Source organism: Piliocolobus tephrosceles, chromosome Y, assembly GCF_002776525.5.
Source record: "Piliocolobus tephrosceles isolate RC106 chromosome Y, ASM277652v3, whole genome shotgun sequence".
In the NCBI taxonomy this organism is placed as follows: Eukaryota; Metazoa; Chordata; class Mammalia; order Primates; family Cercopithecidae; genus Piliocolobus; species Piliocolobus tephrosceles.
The window spans coordinates 8,035,987-8,057,043 of NC_045456.1; the positions used below are offsets into that span (position 1 = coordinate 8,035,987).

At 38.7% G+C, this 21,057-nt stretch overlaps 1 protein-coding gene across 4 annotated transcripts in view; it reads right to left on the minus strand.

Moving 5' to 3' along the window:
- BMX (BMX non-receptor tyrosine kinase) overlaps positions 1–21,057 on the minus strand; it is a 55,448-nt gene that overhangs the window by 20,534 nt on the left and 13,857 nt on the right. For 3 of the 4 annotated variants that reach the window (XM_023198952.1, XM_023198949.1, XM_023198951.2), the window contains exons 5-12: positions 19,249–19,368; positions 17,486–17,550; positions 12,599–12,840; positions 9,747–9,824; positions 9,020–9,073; positions 5,350–5,404; positions 4,004–4,083; positions 1,069–1,196 (exon numbers count right to left, since the gene is read on the minus strand). In XM_023198952.1, coding sequence (XP_023054720.1) covers positions 1,069–1,196; positions 4,004–4,083; positions 5,350–5,404; positions 9,020–9,073; positions 9,747–9,824; positions 12,599–12,840; positions 17,486–17,550; positions 19,249–19,368 — 822 coding nt within the window. The remainder of the gene's footprint in view (positions 1–1,068; positions 1,197–4,003; positions 4,084–5,349; positions 5,405–9,019; positions 9,074–9,746; positions 9,825–12,598; positions 12,841–17,485; positions 17,551–19,248; positions 19,369–21,057) is intronic. The other variant, XM_023198950.2, reaches the window with a different exon arrangement.

A 21,057-nucleotide genomic window follows, 5' to 3' on the forward strand; every position in this document is an offset into this window, starting at 1 on the left:
ACAGTAGAAACCAAAATGAAAGCCAGAAGTGAGGCCAATTTACCTACATGCATGCAATCAAGTCATATAAAGTAGCACAAATTTAGTGCTGAGCTTATGGCTTATTTTTACTCACTGTTGGAAATTCACTCAGCCACTGCTCTTAAGTGGCACTATTCTAGAAAACAGAGGGTATTTCTAGATGGATTTCCACCAGTTGATTAGGCAAAAATTTAGAAGATTAATAACACCCAGTGTTGGTGAGGATGAGAGAAAATGCTAGTAGGATTGTATATTTCTGAAAAGCAGTTGGCAATCTGTACATTTTAAGTATTCTTAGCCTTTGTCTCAGAAATTCCATTTCTAGGCATTTGGCTATAGAACCACTCATACAGATGGACAGAGCTATGCATGCAGAATTGTGCACTGAAACATCCATTATAATGTGAAAATATTGGACATGATCCAACTGCTAATCAACAGAGGGCTAGGTGAATAAATTATGGGGTAACTATGGTAGAATTCTACGCAGCTGTTAAATAGACCAGAGTAAACTCTTTGTATTCGCATGGAAAAACCTCTAAGACATGTTGAGTAAAGAATGCAAGCTGAGCAATATGTGTAGAATGATCTCATCTCTCTAAAAATGTAATGTATATGCATAATATATAATTTCTATTTATATATGTAATGATTAGTAAGTGCTAGTGTCAGCATGCAAAAAGCCCTGTCATAATAGACAATTGGTCCATGATCCAATGATATATATGTATATTTCTATAATATTTTAAATTTATAATCTTCTTGCTTCTGTACACAGAAAAATCCTACAAGTATTTTTATAAAGAGAATTTCTCTTTCTAAGTCACCTAGTTTACTCAATTTCATTCTTTCTGGCATTAAGGAGACAATCATGTTATATTCCTAGGAATGTAAGTTAAAGATTATGATAGGCAAAAGACTTGAGAGGATTTTTTCCTACTTTCATGGTTCCCTATATAATTAAGAATATTAGGAGGATCAGTATTATCCAAGAAAATTAATATTTAAGAACAAGGGCCCATAAAAGAAAAAACTAAAATAAGTTACCTGCTGAATTGTGTTGGTGATAATGAATAAGCTTTGGAATGGAATCAAAACAGTAGTTTTCTGCCAGGTATAACTTGTTCTCAGCATTTGTATGCACATGGTAATGTTTGACAGTTCCTTTTTTATCACTAATAACAGAGAGAATGTTAGAACGTTTTAAATAAACAATTAAAACTTAATTAAGCAGGGTTAAATAATTATTTTAGATGCATTTGCAACTTTTGGAGAGGGAAGTCAGGGAGGGTTTCTCAGTCTTGGCATCTGGTGTTTTTCTCAGTCTTGACATCTGGTGTAACTATAAAAGTAATTATGGAAGAGAGTTCTTCTCTGAAGCCAATGTATCTTTTGGTGCACGTATAGAATTCATGTACAGTACAATTCCAACTTTCCAGGCTTCTCCTCCCTTAGTAAGTGTATAAAACTGGAATCTTTCTTTGATGATCGAGAGGCTTACAGTTCTTCAGGATCATTATTCTGAGCATAAATTATCTTATAGGATAATAACAGAGGTGGAAATGAGGGAGGTAAAGGTGATTAGGCTGTTGAGTATCCTCACCCCAAAACATGGGAGGAGGCTCTTTTGGGGCATGCAGAATGAAGTAGGTGGGGATGTCCTTTAATTCCTCATGTGAACTTGTACCCTCTCCACATAAAACACTTTTTTCTTTTCCTCTGTTTTTATACAATAATGCTGACTTGATGCACGTTGATTTAAGCTAATCAGGAATAATACACCTGTCTTAGATTGTAGACAATTACATAGTGGTCAAGAGCCAGGCTTTGATTTTAGTTCTATCACTCACTAGCTACCCTATATGGTTATGCCTGGCATATAAGAAACAGTTAATAAATTGTTGCTGTATAGAAAACTAACACAGGGACAGAAAACCAAATACCACATGTTCTTACTTGTAAGTGGGAGCTAAATGATGAGAACACATGGACACATAGAGGAAAACAGTGGACACTGAGGCCTACTTGAGTGTGGAGGATGGGAGGAGGGAGAGGAGCAGAAAAAATAACTATTGAATACTAGGCTTAGTACCTGGGTGATGAAATAATCTCTACAAGAAAGCCTCATGACAAGAGTTTACCTTTATAACAAACCTGCACATGTACCCATCAACTTAAAATAAAAGCTAAAAAAATGTAAAAATTGTTGCTGTAACATCAACCGAGTAAAAATTGCAAGTACTAAAGGAGAAAGGGTTCTTCTCTTTGCTGCAAATGTTTAATCAGCTTTTGGTGTCAGCATACAATTCACTCAAGGCCATTGATGAGGTTTCATAAAAGAGGGCTTCTGTATTCATTTGATTCTTTACCTATTTGTTTGTTTATCTACCTGGCTACCTTAAAAAAATGAATCTGGAGTCAGGAAACTCGACTAGGAAGACATCTGATGCCAGGTTTGGCTGAAACTGCAGGGCCAGAGGACCACAGAGCTTTCGATACTCAGTCAACAAAGTCTTCTCCTGATTCTTACTGGGTTGGCTTTAGCCAGCATCCAGGTGTTACCATGTGAAAAATAATATATGAGATACACTGGAGACGTGGATTCTGGCATTGGAATGTGCTGTGGGACAATTCAGGGTACATCCTATTATCTCAAGTGTAGGTAGGCACTCTGTAAAAAATTTCAAAATAAAATAACATTTTTATTACTTAATTATTATAAATATACATATATGCACTGTGGGGTAGGGCACATGGAGAAGGCACCAAGGCAGACGATCATTCAATATAGCTGCTAAAAAAGAGTTGCACACATAGAAATTTTTTAAAAAAGATCCTAATCAGTATTTGACCAGATTCTCATTCCAAAACACTGGGGGTTCGGTGTAAGCACAGAGGTGTAGATGAAGGAATATGACTTGGCTATTGGAAGCCCAGCTTCAACTAGTCACTTGTTAGCTCCAGGTAGGTCTTCATAAGTTCTTTTTGAACCTCAATCCTCTCATCTGCAAAATGGTGTAAATAAAAACAGCTTTCCCATTTGCTTTGGAGGATGATTAGAAGGAAAAAAAGAGCTAGCTACCAATAACAAAGTGGCTTGTAAAACTCTGGAGAAGGATTCTGATGATGATTTGCATGAGATGACTGTGGGGTGTCTTTTATGCCCAAGTGTTAGGGTACAGGGAGTGCAGCAGGTAGAACTACTCTTCCCCAGCAGCAACAACAACAATAATAGTAATTACTGTTAGTTTATTAAGTGCTTACTATGTGTCAGGCACTGTTCTGGATATAATATATGAATTAACTCACTCCACTCATGGAATGTAACAATCATTATGTTCCCCTTTCAAATGAAAGCACAGAGGTTGAGAAACTTGCTCAATGTCACAAAGCCCTGAAATAGGAGAGCCAGGATTTGGATCTAGAAATTTGGCTTCAAACAAAAACTTTTAGTCACACAAAGAGGACAGAGCCCTGGAAGGAAGCTGTGTAGAGAACACAGCGGCACTGCGTCAACCTTCTGCTAACTCCGAACCCAGTGGAAGGTCTTACTAAGAACTGGACACTGGAGTAGGCACCTTTGCTCAGCAGGTGGCTAGGGCTGAGAGTATAGAGGCTCCACTGCTTTTTTTTTTTTTTTTCTTTCTTTCTAGGCCTAGACCTGAATGAAAGGGAATCACCTAGGAGTCTCTTAATAAACATTTACTGAGGCATGCTGTGCTCTGGGCACTCTGTTACTGCCTAGGGTGGGGCAGGAGAGGATTAGCCAGAGAATGGCCTCTTGAAAGTAGTGGGGCAAGGATGGTGAGGCAGTGGGGTGAGGGTGATGGAGGCAACTACAAATGGTCACATTCAACAGAAATACTTTGATTTAAAATTCCAGAGTTTAAAGATGATGTCTTATCCCAAAATGTGACTGTGACCAGCATATTCAAAGAATATACGCAGAAAGGTAAAAGAAATAAATCCTTATCATACTTACTTCACAGCCTTACTAAATAAGGACACTGTGTACATTCCCACTTGGCTGGAATTTCTAACCATAAATGCTCCTTCTTTTCCCTAAAAAGGAAGGAAAATATAGAAGGAACAGAAAATATTTTCATTATTCTCAAAAATGATTTTGCATGGTAGGTAGTTGGAAAATAAATCTTTTAGATTGACTTTATATGTCACAAAGGGCACAGGTTTCTCACTCAATCTCTTTACAGATCTTCCCTATGTGTATGAACTCTTCCTCTCCAATTAATGTTTAACCCTATCACATACTTTTCTCGGGGTTGTGCTTATGTAAGCCTAACGTTTTCATCTTTAAGAAATGCAATTTAGAACCATGTATCACCGTATCATGCCCTTGGAAGGTTTTAGAAAACCAAACATCCAGAATAAATCAGTTGTTAAAGTTCTATACTCAAGTTGTCTCTCTCAATGACTTGTGCTAATACTAAGCAGATGAAGGTTCAGAAAGAGCAGATTATAAACTATGAATGTGACAAAGCGCCAAATGAAGTCATTACATTCTCACTAGCACCCCTCAAAGAAATAAGTGTAGTGTTTAGTGTTTTTATCAGGTTAAACTATATCAAAGTGTCATTTTTAGACATCAAAAGAGTTTGCTACTGGCATTCAGATAAACATATACTGTATCACATCTGCTATACTCTGGTCTAGGTGCTAATGAGCAGTGACAGAGCTCAGGTTAATGGCTACATTGACGGCCTCCAATAAATCATTACTTTTATTCATACTCTGAGCAGTCCCTTCCCATACTGACTCTAGGCTGAGTCATGTGACTTGCTATGACCAATGGGACCTTAGCAAACACAACAAAAGCAGAGACTTGAAAAGTGCTTGCACCGTGGGGCTCGTCCTCTTCAACCACTGCCTTGAGATCACCATGCTGTGAGGAGGCCCAAGAAAGGCACATGGAGAGGCTGCTTGGGGAAGAACTGTGGAACTCCACTTGACTGCCTCAGCTAAACCCAAGCCCCTAGTCAACCCACCACCCAAATGCAGCCACAGGAGTGCCCCTAAGCAAAACCTGCCTAAGAACTGCTGGCCCAGCTGACTCACAGAATCATGAGATATCATAAATCCTGCTGTTTCAAGCCACTAAATTTAGGAGTGGTTTATTACGCAGCCATAAATAATGGACACAGAAGTAGTGGCTAGACATGAAGAGTCGGGCAACCCACTGACTGGACAAGCAACACTACAATGACTTGACTATATAATTAGCAGCAAGGTTTCTACGAGAAATGCATCAGCCTCTGGACCCCAAAATACAAAGAGATTCTGTGAGGCTGTTTTAAGGACAAGACTATTTACCTTTTGTCTGAGTAACTGTTCAGATTGTGATCTGGAGATGTTACCAGCAAACCAGCTGCAAAAGGAAAAAAATTTGTATGTGAGAATCAATAAGTTTTAGATTGTATAGCTTGACACTCAACTTTCTAATCTGTAAAATGAGGCATTGGCTTACCTCAGGGGTTTCCAAGCCTAACTGCTCAAGAGAATCATTTGAGGAGCTTTTCAAAACTACAGATGCTTAAGTCCCCATTACCAAATTCTGATGTTGGGGTGGGGTCTGCACATCTAATTTTTAAATGGGCTGGCATTTAGGAATCTTTGGTTTTCTTCTAGGTGACTTCTAAGTTTTCCTACATTTTACCATTTTGAGTAAGGGCTAGAGATTAGACCTATGAAGAATATTCCAAGAGGAAAGTCAGGGCTGCCAAGGATGAAAGCCCTTGTCTTCCAGTCATATAATTTCCTTGTAATAATCTGATGATAACATCTATTTTCAGATCAAATGCTTTTACTTTATATGTGGAGCTCAACAGGCCAAGAGCTGTTTCTCGTGTGAGGGCAACAATGTCTGTGGCCTTTGGGTTTTAGACAGAATGTCCTACTTAGGAAATGAGTAAAAGTAGGGCACGGGGTGGGATGTAGCATGGGTTTGGGTGAGTGGGAGGACCGACTGGCTGGAAGATAACATCTGCAGAGGAAAGAAGTACAAGAGGAGGGTGAGGGCAGAAGGGAGGAGTTGTAGGAGAAATTCAATGTAGAAGGTATCTCAGAACTTGGCAGGAATGGATGGGAAGTGATTCTCTGTATAATCTCTGTATGATCTTTGGGAAGGGATGTAAGCTGGTGGACAGTTCAATAAAATAGAAAGAGCCTTAGGCCACTCAGCTTGGAGGTCTGGGTTCTAGGCATAACTTCCCTATGTTTAATTGTATGACTTCAAACAAGCCACTTGGCCTTGTTTGACCTTGGACTTCCCTACCCGTAAAACTAGGGAGAGGGTTGATCTTGATAAGTCTGAAAGTTTCTTTCAACTCAACCATTATGGATACTGTATAACTAATACTTGAAATATTAACTGATAGGTTTTCTTATTAGTCAGCATTTTAAGGTGATACTAGCTAATCAAAAGGCCCTTCAGGAGTTATGATACAGGATATATACCTACAGGGGAATAGAAGGAAGAAAATCAGGAATCAGGAGAGAGACCTGGAGAGGCAAGGTGACATAACCTATATACCCTTTACATTATACCCCCCACACACATACAAATGTTGCCTGTGTCGTAATTTTGCTGAGGCCTGCCTCTTATTGTTTTAAATAATATTTTAGTATTTCAATGACAGCAGCAGAGTCCTAGGCATAAGGTTTTTTGTTGTTGTTGTTTTGTTTTTTTGTTTTGACAGGATCTCACTCTGTCACATAGGCTGGAGTGCAGTGGCATGATCTCGGCTCATTGCAGCTTTGACCTCCCAGGCTCAAGTGATCCTCGCACCTCATCCTCCCAAGTAGTTGGGACTACAGGCATGGGCAACCACACCTGGCTAATTTTTGTATTTTTGTAGAGACGAAGTTTTGTCATGTTGCCCCAGCTGGTATCAAACTTCTGAGCTCAAGCGATCTACCTAGCTCGGCCTCTCAAAGTGCTGGGATTATAGGTATGTGCCACTGTGCCTGGCCTGGCCTAGTCTAGTTCATTAACACATGATTTTCTATCTAAATCTCAGTGCTTAGTGCTTCTGTCTTTAATGGAATTGACTGGAATTGCTCATGAAATTATGGCCATAAAACAAAAACTCCCATGACACCGATAGAATAGGAAGCTGGGAGAGCATCAAGCACAATGTGAGGTGACTGAGTCCCAGATCCTATAGCCCTATAATCCCGAGCTCCCTTTGGTATCTTTTTGATTTTGAAGAGGACAAGTCTTCCCTGAGAATTTCCTCAATGTCTGTCTCTCACACACCACTTGCATTCAGAAAAGATGGGAATAGAGACTGTCTAAATGGTCATATCTGGGCTTACCCAATCAGAGAAAGATTTCCAATTTATTTAAATGCTAAAGACTACAATCCACAATTAGAGGTTCACTCCCATTGGTTTAAGTCTTTGTGTTTCATTAAAGTGCAATTATCTTTGGAAATGACCATGGGTTGGTCATTCTCAGTCTTTTATGCCTTAGTATGAATTATTCCATCAATGCTTTCCTGAGAATAGATGTTAGGGAAGAAAGTAAAGCCGAAAGAGAGCTAGAAAGTGGTAAAGAGACCATGCCACAAAGAGGTGGAGGGTACAGCACATCTTCCCCAATGCAACAGGTATGGCTAGGGCCAGGCTGGGTTAGAGATGAGAGGAGGAGTGAAAACAGTAGCACGTACTTTGGAAAAGCTCATGTTTCACATGTAACCAATAAATCAATAATACAACACTTGTACAAAAACAGAACTGGAAATACGCATAATCCTAGTGTCCAAGTGAATTCTGTGCCATTTGGTATCAAGTGTCTGAGAAATGCAATATGCTGTATTATTCCCACCTCTTCTTAACACTAATCTTTACATCTAGGAGACAATTATTTGTCCCTATTTGTAGAATGATGGACCCTTAGATTTTGGAAGGAAACTTAATAGCCACTTAGGCCAACCTCCTCAGTATATTTGGGGTGACCACACATTCTTATTTGCCCAGAAGTCCAGTTTGTGCCTGATGTCTAGGTGTAATTTTTATTTTAATTTTTGTGGATACATAGTAGGTATATATATTTATGGGGTACATGAGATGTTTTGATACAGACATGCAATGTGTAACAATCACATCATGGATTATGGGGTATCCATCCTCTCAGTCATTTATCCTTTGAGTTACAAACAATTAATTATACTCTTTAAGCTATTTTAAGTGTATAATTAGCTGGGTGCGTGGCTCACACCTGTAATCCCAGCACTTTGGGAGGCCGAGGCGGGTGGATCACCTGAGGTCAAGAGTTCAAGACCAGCCTGGCGAACATGGCAAAACCCTGTCTGTACTAAAAATACAAAAATTAGCTGGGCGTGGTGGCAGGCACCTGTAATCTTAGCTACTCAGGAGACTGAGGCAGGAGAATCGCTTGAACTTAGGTGGTGGAGGTTGCAATGAGCTGAGATCGTGCCATTGCACTCCAGCCTGGGCAACAAGAGCAAAACTCTGTCTAAAAAAAAAAAAAAACTAAGGTCACCCTAAGAATAGAGATTTGTTGATATAAATATTGCCATGTTCAAGGTCTCATTTGTGCTACCCTGTAAAATTACTGCATCATTAATAACTTCTCCAAAAATATTACTCAATGTTAATAAGAGCTTTCAAACATCACCTTAATTAGAGATCTCCAGGAAAGAAATAATGAGCAGAAGCATTATATGCTACATCTACAAAGACAAAGTAAAATGAAGGTGATGCTGGACATATGATAAATCCAATGAGTATTTGCAGCCAATGTAGATAATCCAGTTTGGGGGAAAATACTTTCATTGGTAACAACCCAGCTCATTGTCACCTGTCACCTAGATAAATGACCCAGAACCTTACATAAGTTTACCCACGTAAATACAGCCTCCTGAGACAGTCTCAGTCATCTGTTTTAATGTCTTTGAGGAAAAGAGTAGAAGTATCTATGTCTAGTTTTAGAAGAACCCATAAGACTTTCAATACTCACTCATAATCATCCAGGTTTTCCTCTTCTTCAGATGAACTTGACTCAGGGAATCCCCTTAAGAAAAGTTGAGAAAAACGTAAGTGCAAAAAAGCACCAAGAAATAATCCAAGTGCCTAGCCATGCAATATCAAATCCCACCCTGATTTTATCCACCTAACATTTAGATTGTTAGGTTTCTCCTTCTGCACCTGGGAAGGTATCAACACAGCAACAGTAAAGAGAGAGTCACTCAAAAGTTGGGCTTATGCCAAGTTTTGACGAAAGAATGGTTCTTTGATACAGGAGATCCCCAGGAAGCCCCCAGAGGAACTTGTATTTTTTTGACTTTTTCCAAAGAGTGGGCTCATGAAATAGATGAAGACTCCTTCAGAGATGGGTGTAGTATAAAGTTAAAAAAAGATTGGGTTGTGTATATAGCTATTCTTATGGAAGAGTTATTCAACTCTAGATTGCGTTTCTTCCCGCTAGAGATGCCTAGGTCAGGTATACTAGTGTTCGTGCTACTACTGGTGTATGTCATGGATGCTGGCTAGGAAAAGTCAGTGCAAGAAAAACTAGAACCCAAAAGTCATCCATTCAGGGTCTAGAGAAGCCAACTACATAGACTTCTTTGCTCTATATTTACCTTAAGTACAAAGCCTAGCTGCAAAATTATTGCAAGTTTGTTAAGTTTTCCTGAAAATGGAAGCATATTCTGGATGTAGAGGAATATCTGAATTTGATTTACCATGAAATCTTTGTGGTGGTGTGATTTACATTTCTTTCTTTTTGGTTACTACTTGCGACATCTTCACTGCTGCTGCTACTGCAAAAAAGAGACATTTTGTAAGTTTATAAACATATGTCTACTTATAAATTTTAAATGACAGAAGTAATTTTGTTCATATATATTTTAGCTTTATTTGACATTTTGACCCACACATTTCACTTGTTTGGGAAATTTAAGCTAATGAGTTACTTTCACATTATGATTCTTTCAGGCATTCCAATAAAAGCAGTAGTTTGGCAACATTCCTAAACAAAAGAAAATTGTTAATAATGGCTCATAATGACCCCAAACAATGGAAAATCTAGATTAATAAATCATCTTGATTGGATTTGCCCTGATTTTCTTATAGATATGCAAGCATTCTGTCACTTATATATTTTAAAATAACTTATTTTCCTCTTTGCTAATGTGACTACAATTAAAATTCTTGAAAATGCTGATCTTTTTACTCCTTCTGGACACAGATGGATAAGCAGGATTTTCATCATCCTCTGCCATAGATCATTTTATCTCTTTTATTTGGAGTATTAAGCAGAGCATGAAGAAGTGCCTACCTCTCAAAGTCTAAAGGCTGTTTTATCTGGAATGTAGGACCTATTTCCTGTTTGCCTTCATAGCCCAGACTTTTTTTCAAAACCACAGTTCATAGAAACAAGCTTCCTTAGCAAGGAAATGCTCCCCTGGCTCTATTTCAAGGAATGCCTAGATAAAGCCCTTAAACTCTAAAATGCCAAACCTTCCCAAAGAGCCTTGCCCACTAGAATAGCTTTTATTTAGCCTTGTTGTTTCTAAAAACACTTAGAGAATGTCCATCAATAGTGCGTCACTTAGGTTTACCTAATAGCTATATAATGAGTACTTTACAGACATTAAAAATAATCAGGTAATTTGCACAACAATGTAAATGTACTTAACACCACTGAACTGTATGCTCAAAAATAATTAAGATGGTAAACTTTATGTTATGTATATTTTACCAAAATTAAATGAAAATGAAATTTTAAAAGTCAGGTGTATCCTCACATATTCAAATAGGAAAAATGCTGAAGATGTCAAGTGAAAAGAACAAATGGCAAAGACTGTCTCGTGAGACCTTACTTGCTTTTTATGCACGTGGCCACATGTGCATAGAAAACATTTTAGGGGAATGTAAATGGAATATTCTGTAATATTTGAATGATTTAATAGGAGCATAGATTATCTTACTAAACAGAAAACAGATTAAAAAGAAGCTCAGGGGAAGATTATAAGAATGACAGAAAGTTGATAAAAAGTATTATCCCATATATGAGCTGAGAATCATGGCTGCACTTTAAAAAGTCAAGCTCCATGAAGACCTTTTAGCAATTATTATAATTCACTCTCAGATGCAATGCTGCTCATGCTAAGAGGCGATCAATCAATCCTTTGTTAAAATAACTAGATTCCTGAAGTTCTAGGGAGAATCCACAGTTGGGACCAAACCTAAGGAGGTGCAAATCTAAGGGAGTGTCAAAAACTTAATAATCAAGATAAATAATATTTTAATGAACAAAATATTGACATTTTAAATAAAGGTTGGAGCCGGCAATTTATGAGTTGGTAGCTGGGCAGCAACCACATGTGAATCAACAGTTCTTCCTGGTTATTTGAAAACAGGTCAGTCAGTTTCACCTCACACCTCTCTCAGTGAATCACTGGAGTTTCTGTCAGGAAGGGGACCTGGAACACCATTAATATGACTTCCACTCTCCTTGCATCTGGGTTTACTGATCCTCTCCTTCTACAAGAATGGTGGGCTACAGGCACACAAATGTAATCCCATCCCTTGGGCACCAGGTATAGATTAATACACTAGGATTCTAGTTCCACTTTGGAATGAAAGGCACCATGGCTTATTATACTGAAAAAAAAAATCAAGAAGAATACACTTACATTATTTCAAATTCCATATGGCCCTGTATTATTGAAACTTTGAGTAACTGGCCTTAGGCAAAAATGATGAGGATGGAAAGAACAAAGGAATAAAAGGACACAGGAAAAATAACTATGAAAAGAGACATATGGTGAGTCAGAGATGATCTGTATCCATTGTGGGGAAAGGCAGACATAACTTCCCTGCAGGGATGCTGATAACCGAGTGAGAAGATGGCAGAGAGTAGACAATGTGATAGGAAGGAGGCCTGAGACAGGAAATAAGGAAGGGGAGTCACTTGACCCTTTCCATATGGTCATCTTGCAATTCAATTCAACATTTATTTGGCATTGAGTGTAGGGCAAATTCAGTGCCAGACCAAGAGATATATACATACACAATTTACATGTTGCCTTCAAGGAATTTTCAATTCTGGCTTTAGACAGAATCTTTAGGCTAAAAACTGTGAGAAGACTAATCAGGTCAGGAGAGGTGAGGTTGTACATTCCAAGAAGGCAAGCCATGGCCTTGCTTGAAATGCTATTTGCCATCTGGCTAGTGACACTGAAGCACATTGCAGAAGTAAGCCCATCCTAAGCTCTTTCATATAAAGGATAGATTTTAAAGATTCTGTATTCTGGAATGTGGAGATATTTGGGGGGAGAAGGAGGAGAAAGGGAAGGGAATACAATGATCATGCATTATTGAGATCATTAGATTGGATAATCTAAATGGAAAATCTATGCTTCTCAGCCCCAGTGGGGCCACTGCTTCCCCAGGCTTCTGGCTCAAGCACTGAACATTTTCTGAGAGGACAGCCTAAGGCCTGGATCAACAGCTTTGAGGCTGAGGTTCAGGGTAGCGGGATAGTGTTTACTCTACATGCTGGGCAGCTGGTCTGAAAGCTGGGGATTACCTTTTCAGTTTTCTTACTTGCCACCAGTCAGGGTAGTCTTCTTTTGGAATATACTGCATGTTGAAGTTTGGCTGGGAGCCATAGATTTTCTTTGAGTTGCTGTCATATTGGACTACAGTGGTACTTGAAGATGGTGGCTGGAGGCCATAGTTTTTCATTGATTCGTTGTCGTATTGGGCTAGAGTGGTACTTGAAGATGGTGCATCCATTTTGAGAACAGGAACTGCCCGAGGTATCTTCAGCTTTGGAGGGGAAGAGATTTTAATACATCACAGTGAGGCACAGATTCAGGTACTGGGAACTGACAATTAAGTATATCAGTTCTTGAAAGAAAGAGAAACGAAGGAGGGAAGGAAGGGAGGGAGGAAGGGAGGAAGGAAAGAGGCAAGGAAAGAAGAAAGGTATGAGCAAGGATATGGAGCAACTGGAACTCATAGTTTTGCTGGTTGGAGTATGAAGTGGTACAACAACACTGGAAATTTGTTTGCAGAATCTAGTAAATCTGGATGTGCATCTGGTCATACCCTATGACTCATAAATTATATGTATATATACCCAACAGTGAAACCAAAAGACCTGCAAAAGAATGTTCATAGCAGAATTATTTTAATTAGATAAAAACTAGAAACTGCCTACACGCCCATCAAGAGAATAAAATAATAAACACGTTGTGGTTGTTGAAGGCTGAACAATGGTCTCCTGAACATGTTCATGTCCTAATTCCCAGAATCTGTGAATACCTTACAGGGTAAAAGGGACTTTGCAGATTGTAATTAAGTTAAGGATTTTGAGATGGGGTGACTATTCTGGATTTTGTGGGGATGGGCCTGATGTAGTCAAAAGGGCCCTTATAAAAGGGAGATAAGGTGGTCAGAGATTAGAGAGCTCTGAGGATGGAAGCAGAGATTAGAGAGCAGAGGCGCTGCGACCTTCTGGTTCCGCAGACGGGGGAAGGAGCCAGGAACCAGTGAATGTAAGTACCCCTTAGGAACTGGAAAATGCAAGGAAACAGATTCTTCCCTAAAGCTTCCAGAGGAAACACAGCTGTGCGGATCCATTTTAGACATAAGATCTTCCGAACTATAAGAGAATAAATGTTTGTTGCTTTAAGCCACTAAATTTGTGTGGTAATTTGTTAGAACAGTAATAAGAAACCAAAACAGTTGTATATTCACACAATTGAATTCTATACAATGATGACAGCAAACTACAATCACATACTAAAAAAAGGCAAATCTCATAAATTGAAGAAAAGAAGACACACAATAAATGACTATACACTTTATAATTCCATTCATATAAAAGTCAAAATCAGGCAAACTATGATGTTATAAATCAGGTTAGCAACTACTTTTGGAGGGTAGTAGTGACTGAAAGGGAACATCAGGGTGTCCCTGGGGTTCTGTGATGTTGTGTTTCTTTATCTGAGGGTAGATTATAGAGAAGTGTTCAGTTTGTGAAAATTCATCAAGCTGAACACTTAGGATTTGTGTGCTTTTCTATGTTCATGTTATACTTCAGTTAAAAATTCACAATGTGTGTGTGTGTGTGTCTGTGCATGTGTGACAGACAGAGATGCATTTAACATTTTTGTCAGGCTGTATTTTACTTTTTCAGAAATTTCATTTACTTGGAGTTAAGGCTTTGACATTCTGGAAATTTTAATTATGCAGGACAGTGTTATTTATGAGCTGTGAAGTGGGCTATCTCCAAAGAAAAATGCACTGGGAAGTTCCTTAAATGGAAATCATTTAAGGAAATCTCTTAGAACAGAACAGCTAGAGAGCTGACTTTTACTTCCTCCATTAAGAAAATAAGCCCTCTACTGAACACTCTGGTAAAAAACAAAACAAAAAAAACATACTTTACATTGATACCCTCTGATCCATGGTTCATCTGGGAAGCTTATAATCAAAACAGGCTTATGAACCCTTAGCCACTGATTTGCCTAACTGATAATTTTCAATATATTGGCCAAAAAATTCCCTGCTGGAGACTAGATGCAATGGTTTCTGGCTCTTAAATTATCTTCTGCTCTTAGAGTTGTCAAAAATAAACTTTATAGGTAATTCATCCGTTTTAAAGTGAAGAATTCAGTGACTTCTGTAAACTTATCAACTTGTATAACCATCACCACAACCCAGTCTTTCCATCACTCCAATAAGATCCCTCATACCTGTTTGCAGTCAATTCCCATCCCTACTGTGGTCCCAGGCAACCACTGATCACTCTTTGTTTTTATAGATTTGCCTAATCTGGGCGTTTCTTCTAGGTGTTTTAGAGGGCCATACTTTTCAAGCTTCAGGACTGAAACATATATTCAAACCCAAACAGCAATGTTGCTAATAACAAAGTAAAAACTCCTAACCATTATAATTGTTTCCTAGGGCTTCCATGACAAATTGCTACAAGTCTGGTGGATTAGAACCACAAAAAGGCCCGGCGCGGTGGCTCAAGCCTGTAATCCCAGCACTTTGGGAGGCCGAGACGGGCGGATCACGAGGTCAGGAGATCGAGACCATCCTGGCTAACACGGTGAAACCCTGTCTCTACTAAAAAATACAAAAAACTAGCCGGGCGACATGGCGGACGCCTGTAGTCCCACCTACTTGGGAGGCTGAGGCAGGAGAATGGCGTAAACCCGGGAGGTGGAGCTTGCAATGAGCTGAGATCTGGCCACTGCACTCCAGCCTGGGCGACAGAGCCAGACTCCGTCTCAAAAAAAAAAAAAAAAAAACCACAAAAATTTATTATTTCACAGTTCTAGAGGCTAGAAGTCAAAATAAACGTTTCAGCATTGCTGTATTTACTCTGAAGCCTCTAGGAGAAAATCTTTGCTTGCCTCTTCCAGCTTCTGGTCGTTCCAAGTTGCTATGGTTTGGATATTCGACCCCTTCAAATTTTATGTTGACGTGTGATCTCCAGTGTTGGAGGTAGAGCTTAACGGGAGGTATTTGGGTCATAGGGGCGAATCCCTCATTAATGGCCTAGTGCCATTCTCATGGTAGTGAATGAGTTCTCACTCTGTGATTTTCCATGAGAGCTGGTTATTGAAAAGAGTCTGCCACCTCCCTTCCCTCTCTCTTGTTTCTTCTCTCTTACCGTGCAATTTCTGTACACACTAGCTCCCCTTCCTTCCTTAGACTGGAAGCAGTCTAAGGCTCTCATCAGGTACGGATGCCAGTGCTATGCTACTTGTACAGCCTGCAGAATGGTGAGCCAAATAAACCTCTTTTCTTTATCAATTACCCAGCCTCAGGTATTCCTTAGTGGCAACACAAATGGACTAAGAAACAGGTGTTCCTTGGCCTGTGGTAACATAACTCCAATCTCTTCCTAGGTCTTCACATGGCCTTCTCCTCTGTGTATCTCTCTGTGTCCTCTCATCTTACTAGTCATTGGATTTATGGCCCACTCTCATCTTTTGTGTGATTTCATCTTGATCTTCAACTAATTATGTCTGCAAAGATCCTAGTTCCAATAAGGTCACATTCTGAGGTTCTACATGGACACGAAATTTGGGGGACATTATTCAGTCTACTACAATAATGGATTATTTTTTTCTTTCATGTTGATTCACAAAAATTATGTGGTTTTTACTTAGAAAGAGAGAAGTAAGCGTGCACGAATGTGTGTAGCTGAAAATAAGTACCCAAGACACCACAGATCCAATAGGTGGGTGGAGATGTCCCCTTGCTTTCAGGTGAACTTCTAGAGAACCACTGGGAAGCCATTTTGTGTGTATCCTGGCATTTGAGGAAGCTCACACCTGCCTGGGAACCCTAAAAACAGGAGGCTGTGGCTATGAATCTAAGACAATAGAGCAAAAAGAGAGCAGTAGCCTATACTTCAAGAAAGAGCTACATACAGCTTAATTAACCAGAGCAATCAAGGTTTTATTTGTTTTCTTATAGGCCAACTCCACCCTTGGGAAAAAGTTGGCTGACAGCCATCTTGAAAGATTGAGGGCTGAAAATCTGAAAATCCAAGAGCTGAGGATCAAAATCTCTCCCCTGTCATAAAACTACATATGGATCTGCTCTTCAGTAGGAAATTCCCAAAAGTCTCCCATGAGATAAAGAATCAGTGCTGGATAATTCACTCAGATACCACCACCACATCATGACAGAAACAGCTATGTGTGTCTTTTTTTAATTAGACCTCATCTTCCTTGGAACTAACTCTGAAAGGGCCATGAACCTCAGCCACTCCAAAATCCCTCCCCAAAAGCAGGCTGCCAGGTGATGCAGGCCCAAGCTAGGCGAAGGATGTTTAACTTGGAATGATGTTTGCAGTCATGTGATAATAACATTGGGTGGAACAATTCAGAGGCTGTTCTCATGATTACAAGTAATGGGGAAATTTTTATCATTTCAGAGTGACTGCAAAACTATGGAATCTGGCAAAGACTTTATTTGGAAGCGGGGAAGAAAGCCCACTGAATAGTTTTGAAGGGATAATGGAGGGAAAGAATTGTTTTCTGCTTTTGTCCTATAGAGTTCCATTTCAACACCAGGATACTTCCATGAAGCAGTCTTGGCCATGTTGATGGTAAGGAAAGAATGACAGCTAATAACAGCTGCCTGTTATGTGTGATGCCATCTTAAGGACATCTCCCACATGTACACATTTTTTTGGTGACTATTTATGGGCTTACTGGCTAGGAAAAGACACAACGATTAAATACAAAAATATGAGATATTACAATGGTTCTATATTTGAATCCACTATTCAATACCACCCATAGCTATTGTCTGGAGCTCATGGTTTTTCTCTCTTTCCTGGGAAGTCTAAATGAATTCCACATTTTCTAGTCTTGAATCTGGCAACTCTTGATTTATTTAATATATCCTGACCATGAAAAACATTTTTAAAATATTGACTTACCACTCTGTCTGGGAAGGTAGGAACTCTGTATTTCTCTTCATTGACTGCAATATGCAGATTAGCATCTGAGCATTAAAACAAAGTAATATCAGAAGGAAATTTAAACAAAACAAAGAGAAACACTCAATGTTATGAATTAAAAGAATGAACCAGCTTGTGTGAGCAACACTCCAGATTAAGTGAATCCAGACACAACATCTGGAGTGATTCTGTAGCTTTCCTATATAAGGCCCAGCTCCTATGTAGGCCATGTATCCTGGAAAAAGGGTGGATTAAGGCATCTTGGACAAAAAGAAATAAAGACACCCAACTTTTTCTTTTAGTTGTTATGCCCATGGACTTCCTGGTAGCTCAGCAGAAGAAGCCAAGGGAATAAATTATACTTGGACAGATAGACAGTATTACAGCTGCTCAGGAACTGCAACACCTCTACACTCTGTAGTTTTCCTCAGAGGCACAGCACCTGTGGCACCCAGAACACATGCTGAGTGTCATCCAGACAGAGCCTAGGAAGGCAACCCCAAGGCAGTGCTCTCTCTGGCCTTTTTCCTGCTCCTTCCAGAAAGTTAGGGCATGGTCAAAGCTGGAATCTGACCTGCTAGGTAATGATAAAAGACCATAGACAAAACCACTGGGGAAAATGATTAACACTATAAGGAGACATTACTCCTCAGTCCCTTACAGTGGAGGGAAGGCCCATGTGCAGCCAATCTGTAGAGTTCATTAAATCACTATAATTCGTGAGTATACAGGGCAATGTGATCTAGTTGAGATTAATAAATATTCATTGTATAGTCTAATTAAGATGGAAAACACAATGAATACTTATTAATTGATTTTGGGGGGATAAAATGACCAGTAGTAGCATTAACATGATTGTTGGGTATCAATACTGTTATGAAGTGAATTTAAAAAATGTTTTATGTGCCTCTATCTTTTCCAGTTCATGAAGTTCTATTCTGTAGCTGATCTCATTCAATTCTGTAAAGCCATTGTAATCCAGGCATATTTTGTCCAGGCTGGTAAAACTATTACCAAAATAAGTTCTCCTATTTTGTATTCATCAACAACTTTATGTTAAATATTTATAAACTTTAAATATATATAAGTCCCTCTTGTTTCCCTGGAAATACAACTCTGGATAGAATCTGATTTCACATAAAGCAACCCCTTCTCTCATGTCATTAAGAAATTAACACACATATACAGAATGGCAAACTGCTTTAAAAATATATTTTAAAACTTGACTATCATTTTAGTATATATGGTGATGAAAAGTGTTACCTAAATTATATCTTTCTTTTTTTTTTTTTAAACAAAAAGAATGTTGTTTTTTCAGTTTGTGATTTTTGTTATTTATAAGAAGAGCGAGCTGGTTTTCTTATCAAACTGGAAACCTAGCTGTTTGACCCATGATGACATATCCAACATATTCTACCTTTTTGAAGTTTATCTTGAACCAATAAAAATTATGGGAGGAAATAACAGCTCATTGCTTGATTAATGATTAAAATTTTTAAAATGTTTCTCATGAAATGAAAGAATGGCAGACGTTAATATTGTTATTATCTTAATGGCCATGACTCAATTGACCCTAGAATGAGATTTCATTTGTCACATAGCATCTGCAAGGCTGAATTTTCATGATGCCAACCCATCTGGCACATCTTGTTTTCTGGCAAGCTCTTCTGGCCTCTGGCAGGTTTAGCCTAATGGAGCACTATCCACCCAAGGTCCAGTCCAACAGAGGAATCACACATTACATGCTTCCCAGAGGGTACATCCTGGGGCTGCTTTACAACTCTGCTGGCAACACAGGAACTTCCCGTCCACGAAGAACCCACTATGGTACTTGATCAGCAGGTGGGGGTTACCCCTTATCTCTGAGGAGCAGACAGGAAGAAAACAAGACGTTAGCAAACGTTGATCCAAGAGGAGAAACACATTCAGTAAGTGCTGTAATCACAGAACAATAAAAACCCCATTTGGCCAGCAACCAAGGTAAGAGCAAATGGTTCCGGAAGGATATAGGTCTTTCACTCAACAGTTAACAAGCCAAAAAGAAAAAAGAAAAGTCTAACCATGAGTATGTTGAGAACAACATAATAACATATCAGTTTTGAAGAAAAATTAAACAGTAAAATGCATATACAGATCAGCTTGATGTTAGGATTTTAGAGATATATCTGTAAAGAAAGAGAGTGGGTTATAGCACATGATGTTTTCTTGTGGCAGAAGGGGAAGGGTGGGGCTAAATTCTAGCAAAAAGTTCTTTAAAAAGGACCAGATAAACATACACTTCTATCTACTTTTTATTGTGAAAATTTTCAAATGTACAGAAAAGTTGCAAGAATAAGATTAATACAATGAGCATCCATATGCCTTTTACCTAGATTCACCAATTATTAACTGATTGTCACATTTGCTTTATCGCTTTCTCTCTGTACGTATGTATTATTTTTTAACTTTTAAAATCATTATTATATTGTGCTTAATAAGTAGTAGTGTGCTTAAGAAGTAGTAGATTGTATGACCTAAATAATGTCATCCATAAATGCTTCAGTACATAACTTATATTAACAAGGACATTCCCTTATACAACTGTAATACAATTATCAAACTCAGGAAATTTAACACCATTACAATGTGATTATTATTAATTTTTAAAATTTTTTAATTTTTATTTTACTTTAAGTTCTGGGATACATGTGCAGAACGTGCAGGTTTGTTACATAGGGATACATATGCCATACTGGTTTGCAGCACCCATCAACCCATCATCTAGGTTTTAAGCCCCCCATGCATTAAGTATTTGTCCTAATGCTATCCTTTCCCTTGCCCCCCAGCCCCCAACAGGCCCTGGTGTGTGTTGTTCCCCTCCGTGTGTCCATGTGTTCTCATTGTTCAACTGTCACTTATGAGTGAGAACATGCAGTGACTGGTTTTCTGTTCCTGTGTTAGTTTGCTGAGGATGATGGCTTCTAGCTTCATCCATGTCCCTGCAAAGGACATGAACTCATTCTTTTTTATGCCTGCATTTATTATTTAATAAATATTTCATCTTTAAAATTTTTCTAATTATTCCAATAATGGCCTTTATAATCACTCACTTTTTTTCTGATCAAGGATCCAATTCAAAATCACACATGGCACTTAGCTTCCCTTAATTTAGAACTGCTTCTCATCCCTTCTTTGACTTTTGTGACTTTGACGTGTTTATACTAAGGAATGAATGGTTTATGGGGCTACTTTCCTAGGAATATGTGCATATTTTAAAAAGCCACAGGAATAGGGCAATGTATAATTCAAATAAATGAAATTTTAATCTATAACAAATTGGCCTCTTTTGAAATACAACAGAGAAACCTACAAGATCTTAGTATATTTTAGGAAGAGTATCTAGGTGAGAAGGGCTGGTTCTATGTGTGCCTTTAACTCTTTCTCTCTTGACTTAATGTTCATCTTGAGATTTCCTTATGTCGATCCTAGGAGAGTTCTGCTTCTCCTTTACAGTCCTGACTCAAGGGAGTGTATGGAGATAATACTTACTTTACCGGGTCTTTGGAAGGCTG